Source organism: Emydura macquarii, unplaced genomic scaffold, assembly GCF_026122565.2.
Source record: "Emydura macquarii macquarii isolate MOO-44397 ecotype Brisbane River unplaced genomic scaffold, CSIRO-AGI_Emac_v2 contig_1027, whole genome shotgun sequence".
Taxonomy (NCBI): domain Eukaryota; kingdom Metazoa; phylum Chordata; order Testudines; family Chelidae; genus Emydura; species Emydura macquarii.
In genome coordinates, this window is record NW_027131164.1 from 9,118,298 (window position 1) to 9,141,134 (window position 22,837).

Consider the following 22,837-nt stretch of genomic DNA (forward strand, 5'->3'; position numbering starts at 1 on the left):
AACCTCTGGTTACGAAGATAAGCAACTTCCTCTTCCCCACCTGGGGTCCAATTTATGCAGTCCACAGATCCACTTGCCCTCCAGACCCCAACCCCAATTCACTGTCTCTCTCCTGATGATCCAAAATAACAGTCTTTCAAAACAGAACACATACTCACACAGTCCTCATCTTAGTTTCTGCTGGACATGGCCCCTACTCCCTGAGAATCTGTCTCTCTGCCTCCTTGCACTGCCCACCTGGAGTTTGTCCTTCTCTCCACATCTTCCTTGTTGGTGCCTTCACCCCTCTGACTCACAGCCCTGCAGGACTTTCTCACTTTCTTAGCTGTGGCTTAGCCACAGTTTTCCTGGACTTCCCCCTTTCCCTGCACATTCCTGCTGCTTTTATACTAGAATCTCCTGATTCCTCTCAAGTGGGGCTCGTTCTGTAATCAGGGTTGGCTAGTTCCTGCCCTCAAGTCATTACAGGGCAGGCCATCCTATTACAGCTGGGTTAATATTACTGTTCTTAACATAGCTGTGCAGCAACGTAATCTCATGGGTAATCCTTGATACTCACCTTTCACTTCCAGACATAGCTTCTAAGTCCAACTGGTCTTTCAATTCCAAAGGCACAACCATTGCCTTTTGCGCTAAATGTGGTAATTACTATAGAGTTTTCCCTTTTCATGGAGGATTTTGCCTATCCCAAAGAAGATATAGGCAAAGTACTGTCAGCTTTTTCTAGTGGTCTTATGAATTTCCTGCACTTAGTTGGCCCTTATCTACTCTTTCATTCCCCTCTGCTGGGGCACTTGAGTGCTTTTAGAACTGTTTTCTCCATCCAGCAAATCTCAACTGAAAGAACTGCCAAGATTTTCCAGTTTACTTAAATCTCAGAATTTACATTTACAACAGCTTCATCTCTGAAAACTCCATCTGATTCTCTGATTGTGCTAATACACTTTTGTGTCTTTGTCCTTTCAATACCTGGGAAGAAGAAATTAATTTATTTCTAAACAGTACATGAGCCAAAAGTAGGGGAAGTGTCACACACATCTCTCATATTCTGAAAACTTTTCAGAATATATCCTTTCCTTCTCCGTTCTCTTTATTATATTCTCCTGCTTGTCTGGTATTAATGTAGATTGTAAACTCCTCTGGGCAGGGAATCCGTCAAAGTTTGTTCTGTGAAGTGACATGCACATACAGCTGCTCAAAAAAATTGGTCTATAATTTTCAGTGGAAAATAGCAGGGTTTTTTCCTAAAATATATATATATATATTTATTTCATTTCAGTTACAATGAGAAAAAAATATTTGTAGTGTTGTACTCTTCCCTTTCCTTCCCCTTATTTCAGTGGCAAAACCTGAAAAGGTTTCAGGTTTCACTTTTTCATTTAAGTGGGATTTTTAAAAATTTCTTGCATTAAACAATTAAACTTGTAAAATCACCTCTATGTACACATCTATGGAGCTATGATGTAAAGATGATAAAACCATGACCTTAGGACTCTCTTGATAAGTTCCTGAGATAATGCGTTGTAAATGTCCACCTTCAGCATTGTGCTCTTGAGTGTCTCTGAGACAATAACTCATATTCATCTAGCTCTTACACTTCTATTTTCTCTTAAGAGTGGGGGAACATATTTTATTTCTGGTTTTCTCCTTGAGTTTTTCTAATGGGGGAAATCACCTCACAGAACAGGACTTTTTTAAACCAGGTTAACTTTGTTCTTTGCTAATTTTTTTGTAAATTTTTTTTGTAGTTGAATCTGGTTGGATTTCCGTTATCTGAATTATTGAGGATGTTTAGAAGTTAAGGAAATTGGAGGTGTGTATCAGAAATATTAATACTGGGAAAACTTAATGCTCTGTGAATGACTTGTGCATTTCAGTTTATTGTGACGGTATGGTGATATATGATGATAGGCCTGGAAAGGCAAAATGCTTATGTGTTTTTTACTTAAAATTAATGAAAAGTATAATAGTCTACAGTAATTTTGCAACATGGAAGTAGACTGTAGAATGGATGCGTCAGTGATGCTCCTTTTATTATAGAATTCAATGCTACTGTCATTTGCTACTCTGAACAAACACTGTACTGCTTTCTTGTCTATATCTTAATTTAGAGCTTTGAGCTGTATTGATCTTATAGACGACGTGATTTAGAGTATCAACTACCCAGATCAGCTCAGGCGAGCGAATGTTTTAGCAGAAGGTTATCCATCTGAGTTTAAGATACACATACTCCTTTTGAAGTCCCTATTAAAGTGGATTTTCACATTGAATAAGATTGTTTGTCCTTTTCTTCTTTTTTCACTGTCTCAGAGTTGGGGTAGATAAGTGAAACATGTCTGAGGCAGTATGGGAAAACTCATGTGTTACAGGAAGTTCTGTTGGTCATTTAGTAGGTCGCACTCCTTTCTATGTCAGTATAAAGGCAATGCCCTTGGTTGGTATTAGGGGAAAAAGTAATACTGGCCTCTTTTGATTTTAGAAGAACAATTTTCACATAGGCAGAGAAGACTGCTCCTTCTGCTCCTGTATCCCATTGGAATTTTGGGTTTTCAGGCTATGAAATGGTGCAATATAAAGCATTTGCATTTACCCAGGCAGGTATGACTTTCCACTTTACAAAACCACCATGCTGTACCAACAAAAATTGTTTAATAACTTTAAAAATATTTAATATTTCCTTTTATGTTGAGGCACTCCCAGGCTTATATGTGGAGTACAGCTAAGGCAATGTGAGTTATTCAAAGGCCTTTTCATGACTGTACAACTAGGACAATGTGAGCTCAGGGATGGAGATTATTTTATATGGATATTGTACTAAAAACATGTTTTATAGTCTTAATTGTTTAAAATAACTGATCCAGACGTGGCATAAACATAACAGTGTTTCCATGGTGACATTTTAGATTGACATGAAATGCCTGAATTGTAGCTTTGTCACTTCTGAGCAATGTAGTCATATTTATGTCTAAGGTTTTTATAGTACCACACATCAACTTATAATAATCTGCAAAGTTTTAAAAAATGTGTTGGATTGTTTAGCATGAAAGTTGATGCTATTAAAACTTCAGCATTTCTCCCTCCACAGCGAAAGTGATGCTAGGGTGTTGAATGAGCTTTCAGTAATGTTGATTGTAAGTGTGCAATTATTATTTTTTCTGGGATTTTCTGCCCTTGCTTCCCAGTTTACCTTTTTTTTTAAAAAAAAAGTAGCAGCTTCAGTCAAAACTCTTGTATAGTGTGTTACCTTATGGTTCTTCCAACAGGGTAAACATGCCATTTTTGATGGCTCTCTGCAAGATCCGCGTTGCGTTTGATTCTGTGTGCTTTCATGCATCTTGTGTTAATTCCACTGAAATACTTTTTAGATTCAGTAGAAACAAAGTAATGGGATTGTTTCCAGCCAGAAGCTGATACTTTAATATCTGATCCCAGGCAGAACCAAATGGAAAATAAATAAATAAATAAAACCTTTGCATGGGTGTGACAGATTGGAGGGTGATAAGTCCCTCAGTACTTTACTACCCCACCCCTTCTCTAACCCAGCTGCCTGGACTGGGGTAAATTGGGCCAGCAGCCCCAGACAGCAGGGAAGAGGACAATAGCTGAAGGTGCTTATTAGAATAAGCCAGGACCATGCCTAGTGGGCCTCAAGGCCTCAAGGCCAAGCGGATCTGGTTCAGGAGCAGAAATTTTACCTGCACACTATAAATAAACCAGCACAGGTGATTGCACTGGGTGACGCATGCAAGTCCTCTTTTTTCGGAGGGGCGAGACCACCCAGAGGACCCAGAAGGGCAGGGGGGTTCATGGCAATTCACCACAAGTGGGGGCTTGTCCAGCATCTCCACCGGAACCACTGCGGAGAGTGGCCGTTACCATGGAAGAAATCCTAACATGGCTCGTAACAGTACAGGTAATGCAGCAGTCCCACAGGTGGAAAGGCAGGCTTTGATGACCTGGCAGGCTGACCAGCAGAGAAGACTCCAGGAGTTCATCAAGGAACAGGCAGTCATCCAGCAACAACTGCTCCAACAAGTGGTGAGTCCAGCGAGTGGAGATGGCGCCAGGGCAGCAGACTGGGGACTGTGCAAAATGGGCCCCACGGACGACCCCGATGCCTTTGTGGAGACTTTTGAGAGAGTGGCTGCAGTGATGGGCTGGGAGAGGGCCTGCGCCTCACCTTGTATTTGGAAGGCAAGGCCCAAGTGGCATTATATGGCATTGGGAGAGGCCCAAGCCAGAGACCATTGAAGTGGTAAAAACCACCAAACTGGACTGGGTCAGACTCTCAGTGGAGCAGTACCGCTAGAAGTTTTGGGCGGCCAGGTGGACTGAAAGCCTGCGGCCTAGGGCATTTGCCCAGCGATTCACAGATTGGGCCACCCGGTTGTTGAGGCCAGCCACCCAGATGGTGGAGGAGATCCTGGATGCCATGGTTTTGGAACAGTTCCTTCAAAGCTTGACGGAAACTGTCCAAATCTGGGTCTGGCAGCATCAGCTAGGCTGGGTAGCAGATGGGGTTAGGCTGACAGAGAGTATGTGGAGGCCGAGATGTCCAGGAGAGCAGGGAAACCTGTCAAAGGCGCAGGACCAGGGGGGAGGCCCCCAGAACCCACATCCAAGAAGGGGCCCAAACCGAGGGGCCAGCAGAGGCCAGGAGTAAATCTGCTGGCAGTGTGGCTGCCCCAATCATAAGAAGCAGGACTGCCCCGAGATGGAGTGTGAACTGGTGGACTTCTGTGGGTGGGCAGAAAGATGATGGGGGGCCAAGAGTACGGCTGTTGACAACAATACCCGTTCGGATGGGGAAAAGATCCCAGTTGGGGCTAGTGGACACTGCCTCCACCCAGTTGCTGGTTCGAAGGAGGCAAGTGAAAACACTCTGGATGGTCCCAGGGCCTGGGGTGGACCTCAGGTGCATCCATGGGGATACCAGGAGCTATCCATTGGTTCAGGTGCCCCTGGAGGCCCAAGGGCAGTTTAAGTGGCAACCGTTGCGAGTAGTAGCCAAGTTACCCTACCTAGGGCTAATAGGGAAATATTGGGAACCCCCTCCCAGAGGGTTGGGAGGGCAGGCAGAGGATCCTGCGGGATGGAAGCGAGAAGACAAAGGGGAGCAGGACCCCACCGAACAAGAGACAAGATGAGTACGAGACAAGAGTACGGCCTCCATGTTGGAAGCTGCATTGATTTAAACTTCAATACCTGGGGCTTTCTGCTGGCACTGACAGCCAGTCTGATATCAAATTTAACTCCTTAGGCTGGCTCCTAAAAGGAGTACACCTTGTTTTGCTCACTGGATGTAATGTTTTAACTCCCCTTGGAGCTTATCAGCATACCATATCTTCAGTCACAAAGACAGGGCGCACATTATCAGAATGGTGTATAGAGACTAATTATAGAAATTATAGAAATACTTTGGATAACTTGTTACAGTGAGTTTCTCTAACCAGTATTTATATTTCATTCTGTGATAGTAGCTCAGGCTTGAAAGCTGAATATGGTCTTTAAATTTTATTAAATGTATCCCCCCTACCCCTTGGGCTTTCTAGTAGGCCCAGTATTTGAATTTGCTACTTTTGAAAGATTTAAATTAGTTTGTATGCTCTTTATGGCATGGACCATGTTTTTCCATATTGTGTTTATACAGTGCCTAGCACAATCCTGATTGAGTCCTTTGGGCTCTTAACACAATACAAATATCAGCTAACAGCTTTCTAACTCTTTCTAACCATCAGAAGTGCATTCCCAATTCAAAAGTAAACAGCCTAACTCTCTGGCCTCAGCACCTGGGGGCAGCTTTTTTGGTTCATTTCATGAAAAAAAAAAAAAAGGTCTTAGGATCCTATTTATTTTATCCTCTCTCTACTCACACCAGCTCCTCCAGGCAACACATCATAGCACTGCTCTCTCTCATAATCACTTTCAGCCCCTGTCTGATCCAGTTAGTTACCCAAACTGAGATATCCATGTATTGTGAATTGTGCAGTCTCTGGAGTGTTGGCCTGGTCCACTGTTAGAGAATTTGAATAAGAATTTCTTATGAGGAATATACAAAACTTCTTCATTTCCAAATAAATGAAACCAACTCTCTTTAGACTTATGTTTTGAAATTATTATAATCGCTAAATTCTAGGGCTTATCACACAGTTGATTTCCTCTGGTGAGAATGTGAGTGTTTGGTTTTATGAATAAGAGATCATTTTGAAGTAAGACAAAATCAGACCGGAAATAAGGTGTAAATTTTGGACAGTGAGAGTAAACCATCATTGGAACAAATTACCAAAGGTCATGGTGGATCCTCCGTTACTGAGAATTTTTTAAGTCAAGATTTTATGTTTTTCTAAAGTACATGCTCTGGGAATTATTTTGGGGAAGTTCTATGTCCTTTTTTATACAGGAAGTCAGACTAAATGATCACAATAGTCCTTTCTGGACTTAGAAGCTATGAATCCATCCAGTCATTTTGATATGATTCATTGCAAAACTATCCTCATTTGGATTGGAAGGACTTCTGAGCTAAAATTCACTTGTTTTCATTTGGATGAAGTTGTAGACAGTGTGTTCACTTTGCATCTGACAACATATGTTTTGGTTTCTGGCTTTTGGATTTTACCCAGAGATGTGTGATGTTTGCTAACATTGGAAAGCTGATTGACAAATTTGAGTTCTGAACTTGCATTAGGTTTCCACTGAGTTCTTGAGTAATTATTTAGATTTACGGTGTTGGTTATGGTCTTTAAAATATTGAATGGATTAGGTCTGTCTACTCTTAGAGTCAGCCTAGCCCTTTATGAGCTACCACAACCACTGCAATCTCAAAAAGGATAAGAATGGGCACACTTGATCAGACCATTAGTCCATCTAGCCCAGTATCCTGTCTCTATCAGTGGTCAGTACCAGATGCTTCAGAGGAAATAAACGTAACAAAGCTATTTCAAATGATCCATCCCCTGTTGTCCAGGTTCTGGCAGTTGGAGATTTAGGGACACCTGGAGCATGTTGCTTACCTGATCATCTTGGCTAAAAGCCACTGATAAACTTGTCCTCCATGGACTTATCTAATTCCTTTTTGAACCCAGTTATAGCTTTGGCCTTCGCAACATCCCCTGGCAGTGAGTTCCAAAGGTTGTGACTCTCTGTTATGCGAAAAAAGTACTTCCTTTTGTTTTAAACCTGCTGCTTATTAATTTATTTTGGTGACTATTAGTTGTGTAATGTGAAAGGGTAAATAACACTTCCCTATTCATTTTCTCCATACCATTCATAGACCTCTATTATATCCCCCCTTACTCGTTTCTTTTCTAAGCAGAACAGTCCTAGTCTTTTTAATGTCTCATATGGAAATTGTTCCATCACCCTAATTATTTTTGGTGTCTTTCTCTGTATCTTTTCCAATTCCAATACATCTTTTTCTGAGATGGGGTGACCAGAACTGCATGCAATAGTCTAGGTGTGGGCATACCATGCATTTATATAGTGGCATTATGGTATTTTCTGTCTTATAATTTATTCATTTCCTAGTGGTTCTTTAGATTCTGTTAGCTTTTTTTAACTGCCACTGCAGGTATTTCCAGAGTACTGTTTACAATGACTCCAAGATCTCTTTCTTGAGTGATAATGGTTCATTTAGACCCCATCATTATATATATGTAGTTGGGAGAATGTTTTCCAATATGCATTACTTTGAATTTATCAACACTGAGTTTCATCTGCCATTTTGTTGTCCAGTCACCCAGTTCGGTGAGATCCCTTTGTAACACTTCGTAATCTGCTTTGGACTTAAGTATCTTGAGTAATTTTGCATAGTCTGCAAATTTTGCCACCTCGCTGTTCATGTCCTTTTCTAGGTCATTTATGAATATGTTGAACAACACATAGGTCTTTTTGGGGATCTGACCTATTACCTCTCTCCATTGTGAAAACTGACTGTTTATTCCTATCTTTTGTGTCCTATCTGGTAACCAGTTACTGATCCATGAGAGGAGCCTCTTATTTCATGACTGCTTATTGTGCTTAAAAACCTTTGGTGAGGGACCTTGTCAAAAAGCCTTTGAAAATCCAAGAACACTGTATCAACTGGATCATCCTTCTCCACATGCTTGTTGATACCCTCAAAATTCTAATAGTTAATGAGGCATGATTTCCCTTTACAAAGGCTGTGCTGATTCTTCCTGAATATATTGTGTTTATCTGTGTGTCTGATAATTATGTTCTTTACTATAGTTTCAACTAATTTTCAGGGTACTGAAGTTATGCATGCTGGTCTGAAATTTCCAGTATCGTCTCTATAGCCATTTTTAAAAATTGGTGTTATATTAGCTATCCTCCAGGCATCTGGTACAGAGATTGATTTAAGCGATAGGTTACATACCAGGGTTAGTATTTGTGCAATTTCATATGTGAATTATTTCGTAACTCTTGGGTGATAACTTATCTGGTCCTAGTGACTTATTAGTGTTCAATTTATTAATTTATTATAAAGCGTCCTCTACTTTAGACACCTCCAACTGGAACATTTCCTCACCTTTGTCACTTGAAAAGAATGGCTCGGGTGTGGAGCTCTCCCCCATGTCCTTTGCCATGAGGACCAATGCAAATAATTCATTTAGTTTCTCCACAGCAGCCTTAGACTCAGGTTACAGGTAGGGCATTCCTGATGAGAACACACTGAACTTCCCTATCCCCTGCCCAATTGAAGATTAGGATGAATTAATCTTGTTAGTTTTAAATCACTGCACAGGACTTTCCTTAATAATGGAGTTACAGAATGGCCAGTTACAGTTTCTTATAAGGCAAGATTGGTTCCAGTCAAGTTGGTGGTGAAAGTTTGGAGGGAGAAAAGTGGAGAGTTGAGACACCATGTTAGGATAGAATATGCAATGATTTGTTCATGGAATCTCTGTACAGTACCATGGTGATGGGCCTGTTGGGAATGGATAGATTTAAAAATCATTATAGTTCCTAAAATAATACTTCAGAAGTTGGAATTTAATATGACAAAAGTTTAGAATGGAATATCTGAAAATAGAAAATAGCTTCAAACTGTGTGAATGTATCATTATACTTAAAGGTTTGAATTTGACTTGACTATCAATTGTTCATCTCATTTCTAATCTATAATCTTCATGCATTTCTCGGTACCTCCATTTGCAGTTATGTGAGACAAGAAAAAGTAATTCAGGCAGATTACTGTGTTTTCATAAACTGTACAACTGTCATATCTTGAAACACACTTCTAGGTACTGCAAGAAGTCTGTCTGATGTTTTGCCACAAAATAAAGAACTTTTGAAAATATAGTGATGAATGGAAATTCACATAGTTGTAGCAAAATGCAACTGTGGCATGATGGAGCTATCTGCAGTTGGAAAAACCTTTTTTTTAAAAAAGCAAATAAACCAAGGACTTCATTTAATATAAAGAGTATATTTTTCAAGCATTAAAAATTGATTTTTTAAATAAAGCATGGGGGTGATATTTAAAGATAATTTCCTTTCTCTGATTACAAAGTTCAAATGCAGCGTGTAAAATGCTTGAAGGGAAGTGACAAAACTCCGGTAAAGGCTCCCATTAACAAATTGTGTTTCACTTGAAAAATTAACACTGCCATCCCCATAATCAGCCAGATGCCTATGTGCCTCTTTTAAAGAAAGAAAGAAAGAAAGACAGCTCTGTCCCATCACTTTTTTTCAGTTCCCTTTCTTCTACCATCTCTTCTGGTACTCTCTTCCCCCATTTTTCCCTATGACTCTTCCAGTCCTCTGATATACCTTATTCTTCGAGTACTGTTCTCCATCATGATGGGAAGTACTCATAGGCACACATCTCAGAGAATTCCATTTACTGAATAAGGTAAGTTACCTCTCCATCTTTTTTCTCTCTGCATTAGATCTCCCACTCATGTTTCTGTTCCTCTGGCCTCAGTCTGTCTTCATATGTCCTCCTATTTATTCCACTCTTGTCAGGCTTGGAATAACTTCCTTCTAACTGAGTACAGATATATGCTGATTGCTGTGGAGCCAGTAAGTATTATTCCAGCATCAATAGGAGGGATCCTTGAAAAACAAAATGTGGTACTTATTCTTGTACGAGGGATGAGCATGCATCCTCCAGAAATGCCCCACCTGTGTGTGAATCAAGCTAAATCTTATGTTGTCTTCCCAGGCATTGCATTTCCTCTTTCTGACTAGAATCATTTGCCTCGGTTCAGTTTGAACCAGTAGCTCTTCATCAAAGAGCTGATGTCTTGTAGGATTCTGAAATTTTAATAGTGGCAGTAGGTTCATCAGTTGAAAATAAAATATATAGTTGCCTCCTTGTGTATACTCTTATCGAGAGTGATTGCAAACATTGCTTTTGAGCAATTTATATTTTACTGGTATTAGCTATAAGTATTCTGATACGTTAGAGAAAACATAAGCACCTGCAATAATGTATGGACAAGATAACGTATTCTTACACCTGGATAACTCAGACAGTATAGTGTTTAATCTTGAAATTTGCTTCAGTGAGAATAAGTGTTTTTAGATAGTTAATCAAAATTTGTGCCAAAGTGCAAGCAGAGTGAATGGCAGTGCTTCAAGAAGTACCTCTATTTGACATTTGAAAAGCAGCTACATGAAGTGCCATCATGCATTCACGAGACATTATGCTCTATACAGGACACCTTGGCTGATTCATCCTTTGGGACAATGGCCTTTCAAACAATTCTGCTGCCTGCATCCTCGCACCCTCCTCCTCCATGAGTACTGTTTTTCAGTCACCCCCAATGGAATACCAGCACTTGAAGTAGAAGAGAAATTATTTACCTTATGACATCTGGAGGTTCTTTGAGATATAATCTGTATTCCAGTATCCCTATCCTCCTTCCTCTTTGCTTCAGATCATTCTTGGATTCATGGTAGAGAAGGAACTGGAGATGTGGTCAGAAAGCTCTGCTCTTTATCTCCTCAGTTGAAAGCATGAGAGTGAGGGTGCATGTGTGGACCAAAGAATTCTCCAACTCTGGATGCAAGGAGCACATGTGTATCCACAGTAGTATACAGATAGGGACCACACATTTCAAAGTACCTCCAGTTCTATACCGTAAATAACTTTCTGTTCCTCAATGAGTTCAGTCTAAAATGCAAATAAATTTTGGTATGGAATTAGATAACCCATTTCACAAAGCTTTTTGAATGATCCACACACACCTAACTTGCATCTGTCACATTTCTCTTTACTTCATCTGGACTGAAATTCCTGTTCACCCCTCTGTTCAATAACTGCAAGTCATTCCTTGACACCTACTGTGTAATACAGAAGTTATTCTCTACTGCAGGACTATTCTCCTTCCTGGTTCCTCCCAGTAACAAGTATACAGTGTCTAGTTTAGCTGTTCCATATTCAGATTGTTAGATTTCATTATCTTGTTTCTACACAGCTCTTGAAGCTAAGGTTGTTCAGGGTAACATATCTCATCTTGCCTATTAAGTTTCTGTAAAAGGAATATTCTTTTTGCTTAATAGGTAAGATGAAATATGTTACTTTGACCAAACGTAGCTGCAAGAGCTGCATAGAAACATTATAATGAAGTCTAGCAACCTGAAAATAAATAAACATTCTCTCTCTGCCTCTTTCTACTGTAGCTATTTTGGGAGTTGCTGTGATGTATTTGCTGCCATCTCATGTAACAAGGTCTACCATCCTTCAGGTAGCTCATCTTTCCCCCGCCACTCGGTCCGCAACATTGTCATGTTGTTTGTAGTTACAGATAACTTTGGCTTCTGACTGAATATTCAGGCATAGCCCAAATTCTCATTCATATATTCAAATATTCATACCCCAATTCTGATTACCTCCACTGAGGTCAGAGTTTAGCTATCATCTCTCCAAGTTTGCTCAATGGCAATTTTCCCAACCGTAAGACTCTGCATCTAAATCAGATTTTTTGTGCATGTTTTTTAAAGTGCAGAAATTTTCGGCAAATTATTAAAAGATAAAATCACAAAATATAAGGTATCTGAAAATAAATACCTGTAGTGGGATACTATGGAAAACAATTAGGCAGGCACAAAGTTAGTTATGAATATTAGCTACATATCCAAAGAGAGTCTGGGTCAGTCTAAGTGGCTTTTTCTCAGCCTATCATTTGAGAGTTCCAGGAAATTTCTTGAGTTTCAACATGGCTCAAGAAAGTGGGTTTGCCAAGGGGCAGATGTCTGTGTTTCAGAAACCACCCCTTCTTTGTTTTCCCTAATAATCTACCATTTGGTAACCAAGGACTCAGTCTATCAGCTGCATCACTTCCATGAATCAGACCTAACTGCTGTTCAAGAATCTCCCTGTAACCTAAACCTTGCTTAACCTAATAGCTATACAGATTATCTTTACTTTAGAAACCTCTTTCCAAAATTACATAGGCATTACAATCTTTGTTCACTTGTATGGCAGAGGTAGGGCTATCCAAACCACAACCCCAGTGCTTGAGAGTTCAGAGAGTGCATACGAGTTTTTCTGTTTCCTTCATTGTCATTTCTGGAGCATCTGGACAGGGAGTAGACATAGCCTTAGCTTGCCCCATATGCCTGTCTCGCTCACCCATTCTCCAGGCAGCAGAAGTATGTTTCATGAAAGTGTGTGGGAAATGCAAGTGGGAGCCCCTATGGGCTGCATGCAAATAGCCCATAGCACTCCTGTAAAATGTCATAAGTCTAACAGCATAAGTACTTCACTTATTACTCTACCATCAATCAATTAAATGCAAACAAAACACCCACAGGATAGTCCAAAATCAAATCCAAATTTATATTAAAGATAAATACATAAAAATAATAAAAAATGAACTGTCTGAAAATAGCAGTTTAGTGTATATTTCCACCATTGGAAAAAAATGTAAACACAACATGAACTTCACTTTGTTTCAAAATAAATTATTTAGTTGTCTTATCTTTTCTTTTAGCGATATTGTAGAAAAGTTTTGTTCTCCCTTCCCCAACACACCTCTATTGGAGTTGGTAATTACAGGGTTTCGCATGTAGTTTGTAATAAACTGCATTTCCAGGAGCTCTATGCTATTGAGTCACAAAGAAAACTGTGGCAGAGTTTTAAGTTGAAAGTATGGAAATCAAGTCAAATGTACAAATTGACTGTGTAAACCAGGGGTGTCAAACTCGCTGATGGCGACGGGCCAAATTCTTGTAACCTCTACTTCAAAGGGGCCATGCAGTACCCGCGGCCGAAAAATTTGGCTCATCTTCCCCTTTTCAGTGGCGTGATTTCGCGGTGGGCTCCACTGCCTGACTGACTCCATTGCCGCTTTAAGGGGTTTCTAGCAGCAACACTTGCCGCTGAAAAAGTAAGGGCATCTTCTACTTTTCGGCGGCAGGGTTCTGCGGAGGAAGGTATTGCCGCTTTATGACTCTCTTAAATGCAGGGAAACTCTCTTAAATGCAGAGAAACTTTTGGCGGGAGCACTACTTACTTAAACTGCCTGAACGTGGGCCGGATCAAAAAGGTTCACGGGCCGCATGTTTGACACGCCTGGTGTAAACCATGGTTTGATGCACATCTAAGTGTCATAAATTTTGAGAATTGCAAACTCTTTGTTCAGGCTTATATATGCAGAGATGTTTTTTCTTTAAAATACACTCATCCTAATATCATAGAATAATGTGCCACCCTTTTGTGCTGTGAATATGCACTGCTTGAATAAACACCAAAGTGAGGAGAATGATATAAAAACAGAAATACTTTGCATTTGTTTTAAGTTCTTCAGAATGAGGAGCTAATGAAATATTATACCAAGTTCCATTATCTTGATGTCCTGTTAATAGAGCTCAGGGAAATACTTCTGACATGTCTGCCTGCTCAGCACCATGCACTGCTGTTGTCTTTAAAACATGTCTTATTTAAAACACTTTAGTGAAGTCCAAATATTGTATCTGGGTCACTTACTTGTAAGGGTGTATGTGTACAAGTATGTGGACATGATTTACCTACTTTTCTCTTTGACGCATTTAATTCCAGCTAACCTCATAATTTTTAAATTCATATATTTTTTTTCGATTTATACTTTGAATTTATAAAATGTTTACAAATTGTATGTTTGTGAGATTTACTTTAAAAGATATAATTAACAATTAAGGAAACAAATATAAATGAGATTTGAAGGTAATATAAATTGCTAAAACAAGTTGGGAGAAACATAATATTAAGACCATCATGTCTCAGCAGAAGTGGAAAGAGGCCAAGTGACTTTCTCATGATCTAATACTGTCGATGACTTATTTTGTACTGGGACACAACAGTCTAACAGTAACTAGTTGTGTTGTTGTATTGTGTCGTATGTTGCATAACTGGATAATTGGGGTGCACATGGCTCCATATAAAACAAAAAGCACTGCTGAATACTCAAGTCCACCTGCTCTGGGGGCCATTTCTTTCCGTTGAATAACATTAAGTTCCGGGACTGAAAAATGCATTCTCTCTAAAGGACTAATTAGACTTCAAGGTCCTAGGACTGCATGGGGTAAGTGATATACTATTTTTACAACCTAGATTGACTGCACTGTATTGAGCATTTCAGTATATTTCTCAAGACTTTTTTCTTAAATACATTCCTCACTAAAAAGGGATTAACATAAAGTGACAATGGTTCATAAATTTTAATGAAAAATAGATATCAAAATCACATTGGGGTTTGTGACTAAGGTGGAATAAGTCAGTTTACAAGGAAATGCAAGATGAGTTTCAGTTACTATAATTATCTTAATAGCCATTGTTTTCAAGCTTTGTGACATTGGTGAGAATTAATTTGTCCATGGGAGCTATTTTAGTATCTCAGGGTTCAAGAATCTCATCATGTGTAAAGGAAGAAGAAACACCTTTTAATATACAGGTTTGTCTGAAGTTGAACTATTCAGGTGCAGAAAAAAGTATTATCATTCAAACATTAAAGACAGTATGTTAAGGAGGTTGTTCAAAAAATTCTGTCAGCTCCGATGTCCAGTTTTGGTGACTCGTGCATCTGTATATTAATGTGTTCATGCCAAAGAAGAAAAAACATTATCACAGATGACTAAGACTCAATTTGCCATTCATAACTCAGTTACCTAATACTGACTCAAGTGTGGTATTTAAATATATGGCTTTCTCTGCCCCTTGCATTTAGTGTACAATGCCTTTTATTGTTATTAAGGACCATTGCTGGACTGAGTGATTTGAGGCAAAGGGCAGGAAAACAATAGTGAGAGTGGGATCTCAAAGAGCAATGGGAGATGAAAATAAGAATGTGTAGTTATTCATTTCTGATATATGCAAATCTTGATGGTTCCATTAACCATTATAATATGTATAGATTAACTGTTGGGTATGCTGCTAAAGTGATTGTTTAGGAGGGATTTGAATGAGAAGAGGATGATGGCTTAATGAACAAAATTTTTAAGGTTATCCTATGGATAAGGGGCAGTGTGGGGAAAGATGCGGACAAAACGAGGAGCCCCAAAATCAGAGTTTTTCTCTTTGGTCACAAACAGTAATCCATCATATCACCAGGGATACAGGTAGACTTGGAATATAGCTCATCCACTGTGTTACTCTTGCATATCTCCTGGATGACAAATGCTTGTGTTAGAAACATTATTGGAGAGAAGTAGACATTGCTGGCAGAAAGCAGCAGGTGCAAACTTATGTATTTTGGTCACATCAGGCATAGAAATGGAAGTAACTTCAAGAAGGTTATCGTGAAAGGAATAGTGGTGGGTGGGTTGTTGTAGTAGGGGATGACCAGTAAGGAAATGGATAGAAAGTGTGCAACAGATCACTGGTAGGTCAGCTGCTGAGTGCTCGAAGCTAGTGAAAGATCAAGAAGGCTTCTGAAAATTCTGCTTTAAAGTCACCAATATTCAGACATGAATAGATGGATTTTACTTACTATGTTTAGGGTGTCATGGAAAAATATCAGTAAAGACATCTAGTACAGTATGACCTGATCTAGTCTGACTGCCTTCGTACCACAGGCCATAAGACTTCTCTGGATTAATTCCTGCTTCCGTTCCAGTAGCTGTGGCTGAACTAGAGCATATCTTTAAGAAAATATATCCAATCTTTAGATTGATTTCCAGTGATGAAAAATTTACCACAACCCATGGTAAATTGTTCCAGTGCTCAAAACCCCTTTGAAAAATGTGTACCTTATTTCAAGACTAAATTTGCCTGGCTTCAACCTCTAGCCATTGGATCTCATTATACCTTTGTCTGCCAAATTGAAGAGCCTCTGTTATCAAAATTGTTCCTTTGTAGATTTTGATCAAATCACCCCTTGATCTTCTCTTTGTTAAGCTAAATAGATTGAGCTCTTTGAAGCTCTCACTATAAAGCATGTTTTCCCAGTCCTTTAATCATTTTTATGACTCTTCTCTGAACTCTCTCTCTCTAATTTCGCAATATTGCTCTTGAATTGTGGACACCAGAACTGGACACAGTACTCCAGAAGCAGTCCCATCAGTGTCACAAACATAGGGTAATAGAATCTTTCTGCTCCTAAGGAGATTCCCATGTTTATAGGTCTAAGAATTGCATTACCTCTTTTAGCCACAGAGTCTATTTTATTTATCATTATTTATTATTTTTATTTTATTTGTTGTGACAGCACAAGAACAAAAAGATGGTCCCAGACTCAGAGTTTATAATCTAATTATAAAATGAGACAAGTGGGTATATACAAACAGATGGGGAGAAAAAGGAAACAGTGAGAGAATATTGATGAGAGTGAGAAGCAGTGGTCTCAGAACACTTGCTGCCTAACCGCTGTCAAGTTTTTGTAAGCATTGTGACCAAAGGAGAGTTTGAAGAGTGGTTTGAAAGAGGACAAGAAGGTGGCTTTGCAGATATTTACAGGGAGCTCCTCCCAAGTGTGATAGGCACCATGGGAGAAAGCACAAAGGTGCTTGTTTGAAAATTTAACAAAAGAGCCATGAAGGCTGTCTTTGTTGGCCGAGCATAGGCAAGAGTCAATCTCAATAGTGTATGAAGTATAGTCTATGAAGGGCCTTGAAAGTGAAGATCAGTAGTTGGCTTGTGGTGAAGAAGGGGAAGTGAAAAGTAGGTCAAATTTTGGGCTTACCAGCGTTGGAAATATATTTCAAATACTTTTGGTACATATAACATTTAAATTACTTTACTTTTCATGTTATGCATTTTTGCAAGAACATAATTATTCATGCGCACTGGAAAGTAAATTACTGTGCCACTTAGAAGTTCAGGAAAAAGGTTAACTGAATATTTGTTATAGGCAGAACATGTAGTTAGTTGCCGAACACTTTCTGTTACAACCTCCTGTTTTCAGTTTGTCATAACTTTGCCAAATTTTAACTGATTGCTCTGAAATTTTTGAATATTGGTCTCTGCCTCAGGGTGAACTCTTTCTGGGAAATTTCAACAAAAGGCTGCATCCATTTCCAAGATGAATTGTAGATAGTTTTGCCAACATTAACCCCTTTTTTTTTTTTTTAAATTTCCAGGAATTTTCCATGCATCTTAATGCATACATAAAATATGGCAGAATAAGATTGTATAGGCAACCTTTAATTCTAGCATTTCTTAAATATCAAGTGCATTTCTTTGCAAAAAAAATTTTTTTCAAGGTTCAAACATTTTATTATGTGCAGGAATGCATGGTGCTGTTGTAGTTTACATAGGCCATTAAAAAGCCTGGACTTTAATTGCTAAGATGTTTAAAAAAAAAAAAAAGTACCTGGTTGTAATGGAAATAAAACAAAATATATATTCATCCAACATACTCCACTGCTACTTAGTCAATTTATTCATTGTGCTTAGATGATTTGTCTTTTTCAGAAAATATCACAGCTATGCCAGGCATCTCTGTCTTCTTGTGTTTTGATCTTGTTAGCTTATGCAACCTAAAGAGGGTTTGGCCTGATCAGAACTTAAACATGCAAGGTGTGATGTTTTGCAAATCACCTAGACCAGTAAGGGGTTCTGTCACCCTCCCATCAGCATAATAAAGCCAACTCCATGAACAACGGTAGCTAGGTCAGCAGGACATAGCACTGTCCAGACAGGCACTTCTGTTGGTGTAACTTATGTCACTCTTTTTTCATCCCTGAGCAACATAAGTTATACTGACAAAAATGGTAACATAGACAAGCCCTTAGACTATGGTAATTCATGGTTTTTCTTCGACTGATAGTCCCTGTGTATTTCCAAATGAAGTTGTGCATGCACCAGAGCTGTAAGTTTTTTAATGGCAGTGTCCGTTAACCCACACTGTCTTCTTACATCACCATGTGCTCCATGCGATGTTATAAGAGGCCATGTGGGGCGATGCAACCTCAATTCCATCTTACTGCACAGTCAGAGTCGGAATCCTCTCTTTATGCTCTTAGCCTCTACAAGAACAACAGTCTGTTGTAGGTTGTTAATAGTTCTGCTTCTTTCTTTGAACTCTTGTAAAGTTAGTTAGTTAGTTTGTATAGTAGCTCTGTATGGTTAATCCGCGCATCCTGGGATTCAAGAACTGCGCTTCATGCCCTCGCTCATTCTTCGTGAGTAACTAGCACATGTGTTGTCCCTACTGCCTGGACCTACTGCCTGGACCTGGACCCTACTGCACCTTGTCTCCCACTGCAATATCTGCAGGTCCTTCCCATCAAGGACCAATGATGATCAACTTCTGTGCCTCCGCAAGTTTCTCATAGCAGAGGTGCTCCAGCCTCATGCGGACTCCGATCCCGGACCATCGATGCCAACAGTGCACCACCCATCACTGGCAGTAAGCATTTCATCCTGAGCTTCGCGCCTGGATCGGTTGGCACCACCAAGATATGAGAAGACGCACAAGGAGAGCCACGAGTTTTCCAAGACTGGGGTTTTCTTTTCAGTTTCGATGTCTTTTCATTAACTTTAATTATTCACTATTGTTTTTTCCTAGTTTGTACAATGCTAAGTGCTCGCAGTTAGTTTCATGTGAACAACTAGCCTACACACACACATGTGCCTGCATTCATAACAATAACCTGAAAACATACCTCCTAATGACCACCAAGTTTAGAACATTACAAGTTTTTAGCGAAACCTTACTTGACATATATTTATACACAATAACATTGTATACAATCAGTGGCTTATTCTTTGGGGTTCAAGGCCCCTGTTCTCTCCTTGGGTGTCTGGACCCTGAGTGTCACAAAAGGATAAACAAGATGATGCAGGAATAAGTGTTAATGATCCTGCGAGTGGCCATGGTCCCTCAGAGCCCGTACTAAACTAAAGTACCAATATTGTGTTGAGGGCATTATATTGTTAAAGGTGTCATTTTTCAGATAAGAGATAAATTCAAGGTGCTGACCACGCTCGGCAATTATAGATCACATGGAACTTTTCTTAAGAGAACATGGTGAAACATAGTGCACTGTCCAAATTCATAGGTAATTGCATTTTTGTTGTGGTGTGTACAGTCCTCTGCCATTTCAAATAGATACTATATTCATTTCCTATCCTAAAAAGTTAGGATAGTTTTGCTACATACTGTTTGACCACAGAGTTTGTGATGTTTCAGTGGTTGAGTAGGTGGATTGGTGTGTAGCTTCTATAACGGTTAAGAAAGTTTGTAAATTTCTTTCAGATGAATATCGCTCTATAAATGGAAGACAAAGTATTTGTAATACAGACAATAAATAATTAATTGTATCTGTCTCTGAGTGTCATTGATTTATGAATGTGAAAATTATAATCCATGGGCAAATATCTAATTTCTGTGTGCCGTTTTGAAAATATGAGCTAGACACTACCATTGTGTATATCATTGTGCACTTTAAATATGTAACATAGATGTTTTTTAAAACTCTCAACTCTTTATCCTGCTATGGATAAGCTGCTACATTTATTTTATTTCTCTCAGTACATTGAAAACAGTCATTGATTCAGAATATACTATATTAATATTTATGGTATGTTCCCCAGTTTGACTGTAGGATGGATGTAAGCTAATTTATAATCAGATAATTTATATTTTATACATATAGTTTAGAGTCTGCTAATTAAGCTTGCAACCAAATGGATCAATAAATGCATGATTTTAGTAGTAAGGAGACTTTGTTTCTTTTATTGTTGTGCTTTAATTACTGTTATTACAAAATGTGCCCTATAATATTGCTTTCAATAACCAAAAAGAAAATGTGTTTCCTTTATTTATATCCTCCAGTACAAATACAAGATTGACATCAGCAGTGCAGATTTGACTTGCATCAGTTGTATAAACATGTTTAAGTTATTTAGCATTCAGTAGTCACACTTATATTTCTACAATTTTGAAAGGTTTCAGAGAGGTGCCCTATATTTAAAATATCGAATACCATTGGAACTGATCATATCTCTCAGGATGAAAGAAATATGTCATCTCTGAATAACGAAAACACCATCAGATGGATCTTATTATGGCAATTTTTTCTTAAATTTTTAAGGTAAAGGGTTTTTTTTTGGAATTGGTTCCACAGGCGGACCCAAAAGAGCTGATTAAGATGGTCACAAAGCATGTTACTGAGTGTGGCTGTGCAGACTGGTCTGAAGAAATATCAACTTTCATTAAGCAGCTGTACTACTACAATGAACGACTACTGGACTTCACTCAGGCTCAAATCCTTCAAGGCCTTGGCAAAGGAGTGGATGTGCAGAGGTTTACAGCAGATGGCCGGTACAAGAGGGAAACTATACTAGGGTTGGCAGAGTAAGTAATATCTGTTGTGTGTTTTGTTTTGTTCTGTTCAAGTAGAGTTATTTAAGATTCAAAACAGGAAAGTACATTTTCAGCAGCACTGACCTTTAGAAGGACTTATTAGTCATCACTTGTGTTACAGGTTTATTTTGCAATGTTGCTATAAATACGACCTTTTTTCTCCAACCACTCGAGTCAGATGAATTGTTGTTTGTCCAACCAAATGGATCAATAAATGCAGGATTTTAATAGTAGGAGACTTTCCTCCTCTCCACCCCTTATTTTTATGCTTTAGCTACTAATACTGCAGTCTATTAAAACAGATGCCCTAAGAGAAGAAAAACATTTTTTGAAACACACTAAAAAAAGTAGTGTCTTCCTCTATTGAATTTAAATAAATTATAGATAAACCCTATGTTTTATGGTTGATAATTTAGTTAAAGCAGGCATATCTTGCAAAGAGGTATACACTTTGTTGTCTCTAATTCGGTAGATTGTACTTAAACATCAATTTCATAGCATTGACTAGACACCCAGATCTATTAAGATTCCCCCTAAAATTTTGCTGTTGAACTGTACTCCTAATTTCCAAAACCCCTTTCTTCTAGTCATGGGGCTCCTAAGGGATTGATTCATAAAGAAATGTAGACAGGGTGATGCTGAGCATCAAAATACCTACCTTTCACTGGGATTCCCAAAACCTGAGTTACATGCCTCAGCTCCCTGTACAATGAGTGGGGAGAGATAGATACTTTAGAATGAAATTGACAAAATCCAACCTGAGGTTGCTCCTCACCTAAATTAGACACCAGGAGATGCAAAGCTAAGCAGTGTTTTTCTAAGACCCTCCCCTCTCTCAGAGGTAGGTACCTAAATACAGACTGCAGGGATGTGCCTTCATCTTCTTAGGATTCTCATCTCAAACCTTCTTTTGTCATTAGGTACCTATGCCATTTTAGCAAGGAACATGGTACAGGTGAGGACCTCCTTCATAATTTTTAGCCCAGTGGTTAATGTACTCAGCTGAGATGTGGGAGACGCCCCCTGTTCAAGAACCTGTTCCACCTGGATCCAGACCCTTATGCCAACAACCTTTTTTTTAGAATGATTTATCCATAGTGGAACAACTTCAATGGAGAAACTAAAGGAGCTCGCCCCCACGTCAGAATATCCCAGAGCCCAGTAGCTAGGGCACTCACCTGGGAGCTCACAGATCCCAGTTCAAATCCCTTCTCCCACCCAAAGTTCAGGGGGGATTTGAAATGGGGGTCTCCAACGTCCCAGGTGAGTACCCTAACCACTGGACTTCAAAGGTATGAAGCTGCTTCTCCCTCCCTGCTGGTCTTTTTTGTGTAAGCTCTTCTATAGGGGCCTGACCCAATAGGCAAACTCAGAGCATGCTTACCAAATCGTTCCCCTCTGGCAAGTTAGGTGGAGGAAGCCCTATCTTTCCCCAGTTCATGCAGTGCTGTGGTGCTTTGATGTTCTAACGACTGATGTGGGGCTGCAGTGCATGTGCTCACAGGCAGAAACATAGGCACCAAGGGAACTCATTCTGTGGAAAATTAGGTGCAAAGCAATTTTAGGGGCTTATAGGGTGTAAGGCTAGCAGAATGGGTTTTTTTGGGAATCCCAGTGGGGCCTGATTTTGAGATTTAGGTACCTAAATCCTTTTCTGAATTCAACCCTAAGGATTTTCAGTTATGCATACTGCAGCTGCATCCTTTTTGGTATCATCTACACAAGAGAAGTTTAATGTTCCAGAAACTATTTGATTCTTCCTGGGATACTATAAAAACATGTCATGTTGCCTTCAAATGTGTGTGTTTGTCAAATACTGTTTGGAGTTAAACAGCCATGCCTGCTGCTATAAGTCAGCAGAATTTCAACAGCTTTATACCAGACTTGAATACCAGCTAACAAAGAGGGCCACCCTGTAACTGTCACATTGCATTATCTTTTCCAGTTTTAACCATCTTGTGCATAAGTTGTTGAGAAAAATGTATGGATGCTTTCTCTTTTCAATCCATGTAGTAGTTCATGGCTAAAATTCTTACAGAATAGGATCACAGATACAAAGTACTTGATTAATCATAGTATCAAAACCAGAATGTCTCAACCAGTAG

At 39.2% G+C, this 22,837-nt stretch overlaps 1 protein-coding gene across 3 annotated transcripts in view; it reads left to right on the plus strand.

Annotated features, from left to right (window-relative positions):
• The window catches only part of NBAS (NBAS subunit of NRZ tethering complex), a 370,484-nt gene that overhangs the window by 207,553 nt on the left and 140,094 nt on the right, over positions 1-22,837 (plus strand). For all 3 annotated transcript variants that reach the window (XM_067544745.1, XM_067544747.1, XM_067544746.1), the window contains exon 41: positions 20,494-20,723. In XM_067544745.1, the coding sequence (XP_067400846.1) occupies positions 20,494-20,723 (230 nt within the window). The remainder of the gene's footprint in view (positions 1-20,493; positions 20,724-22,837) is intronic.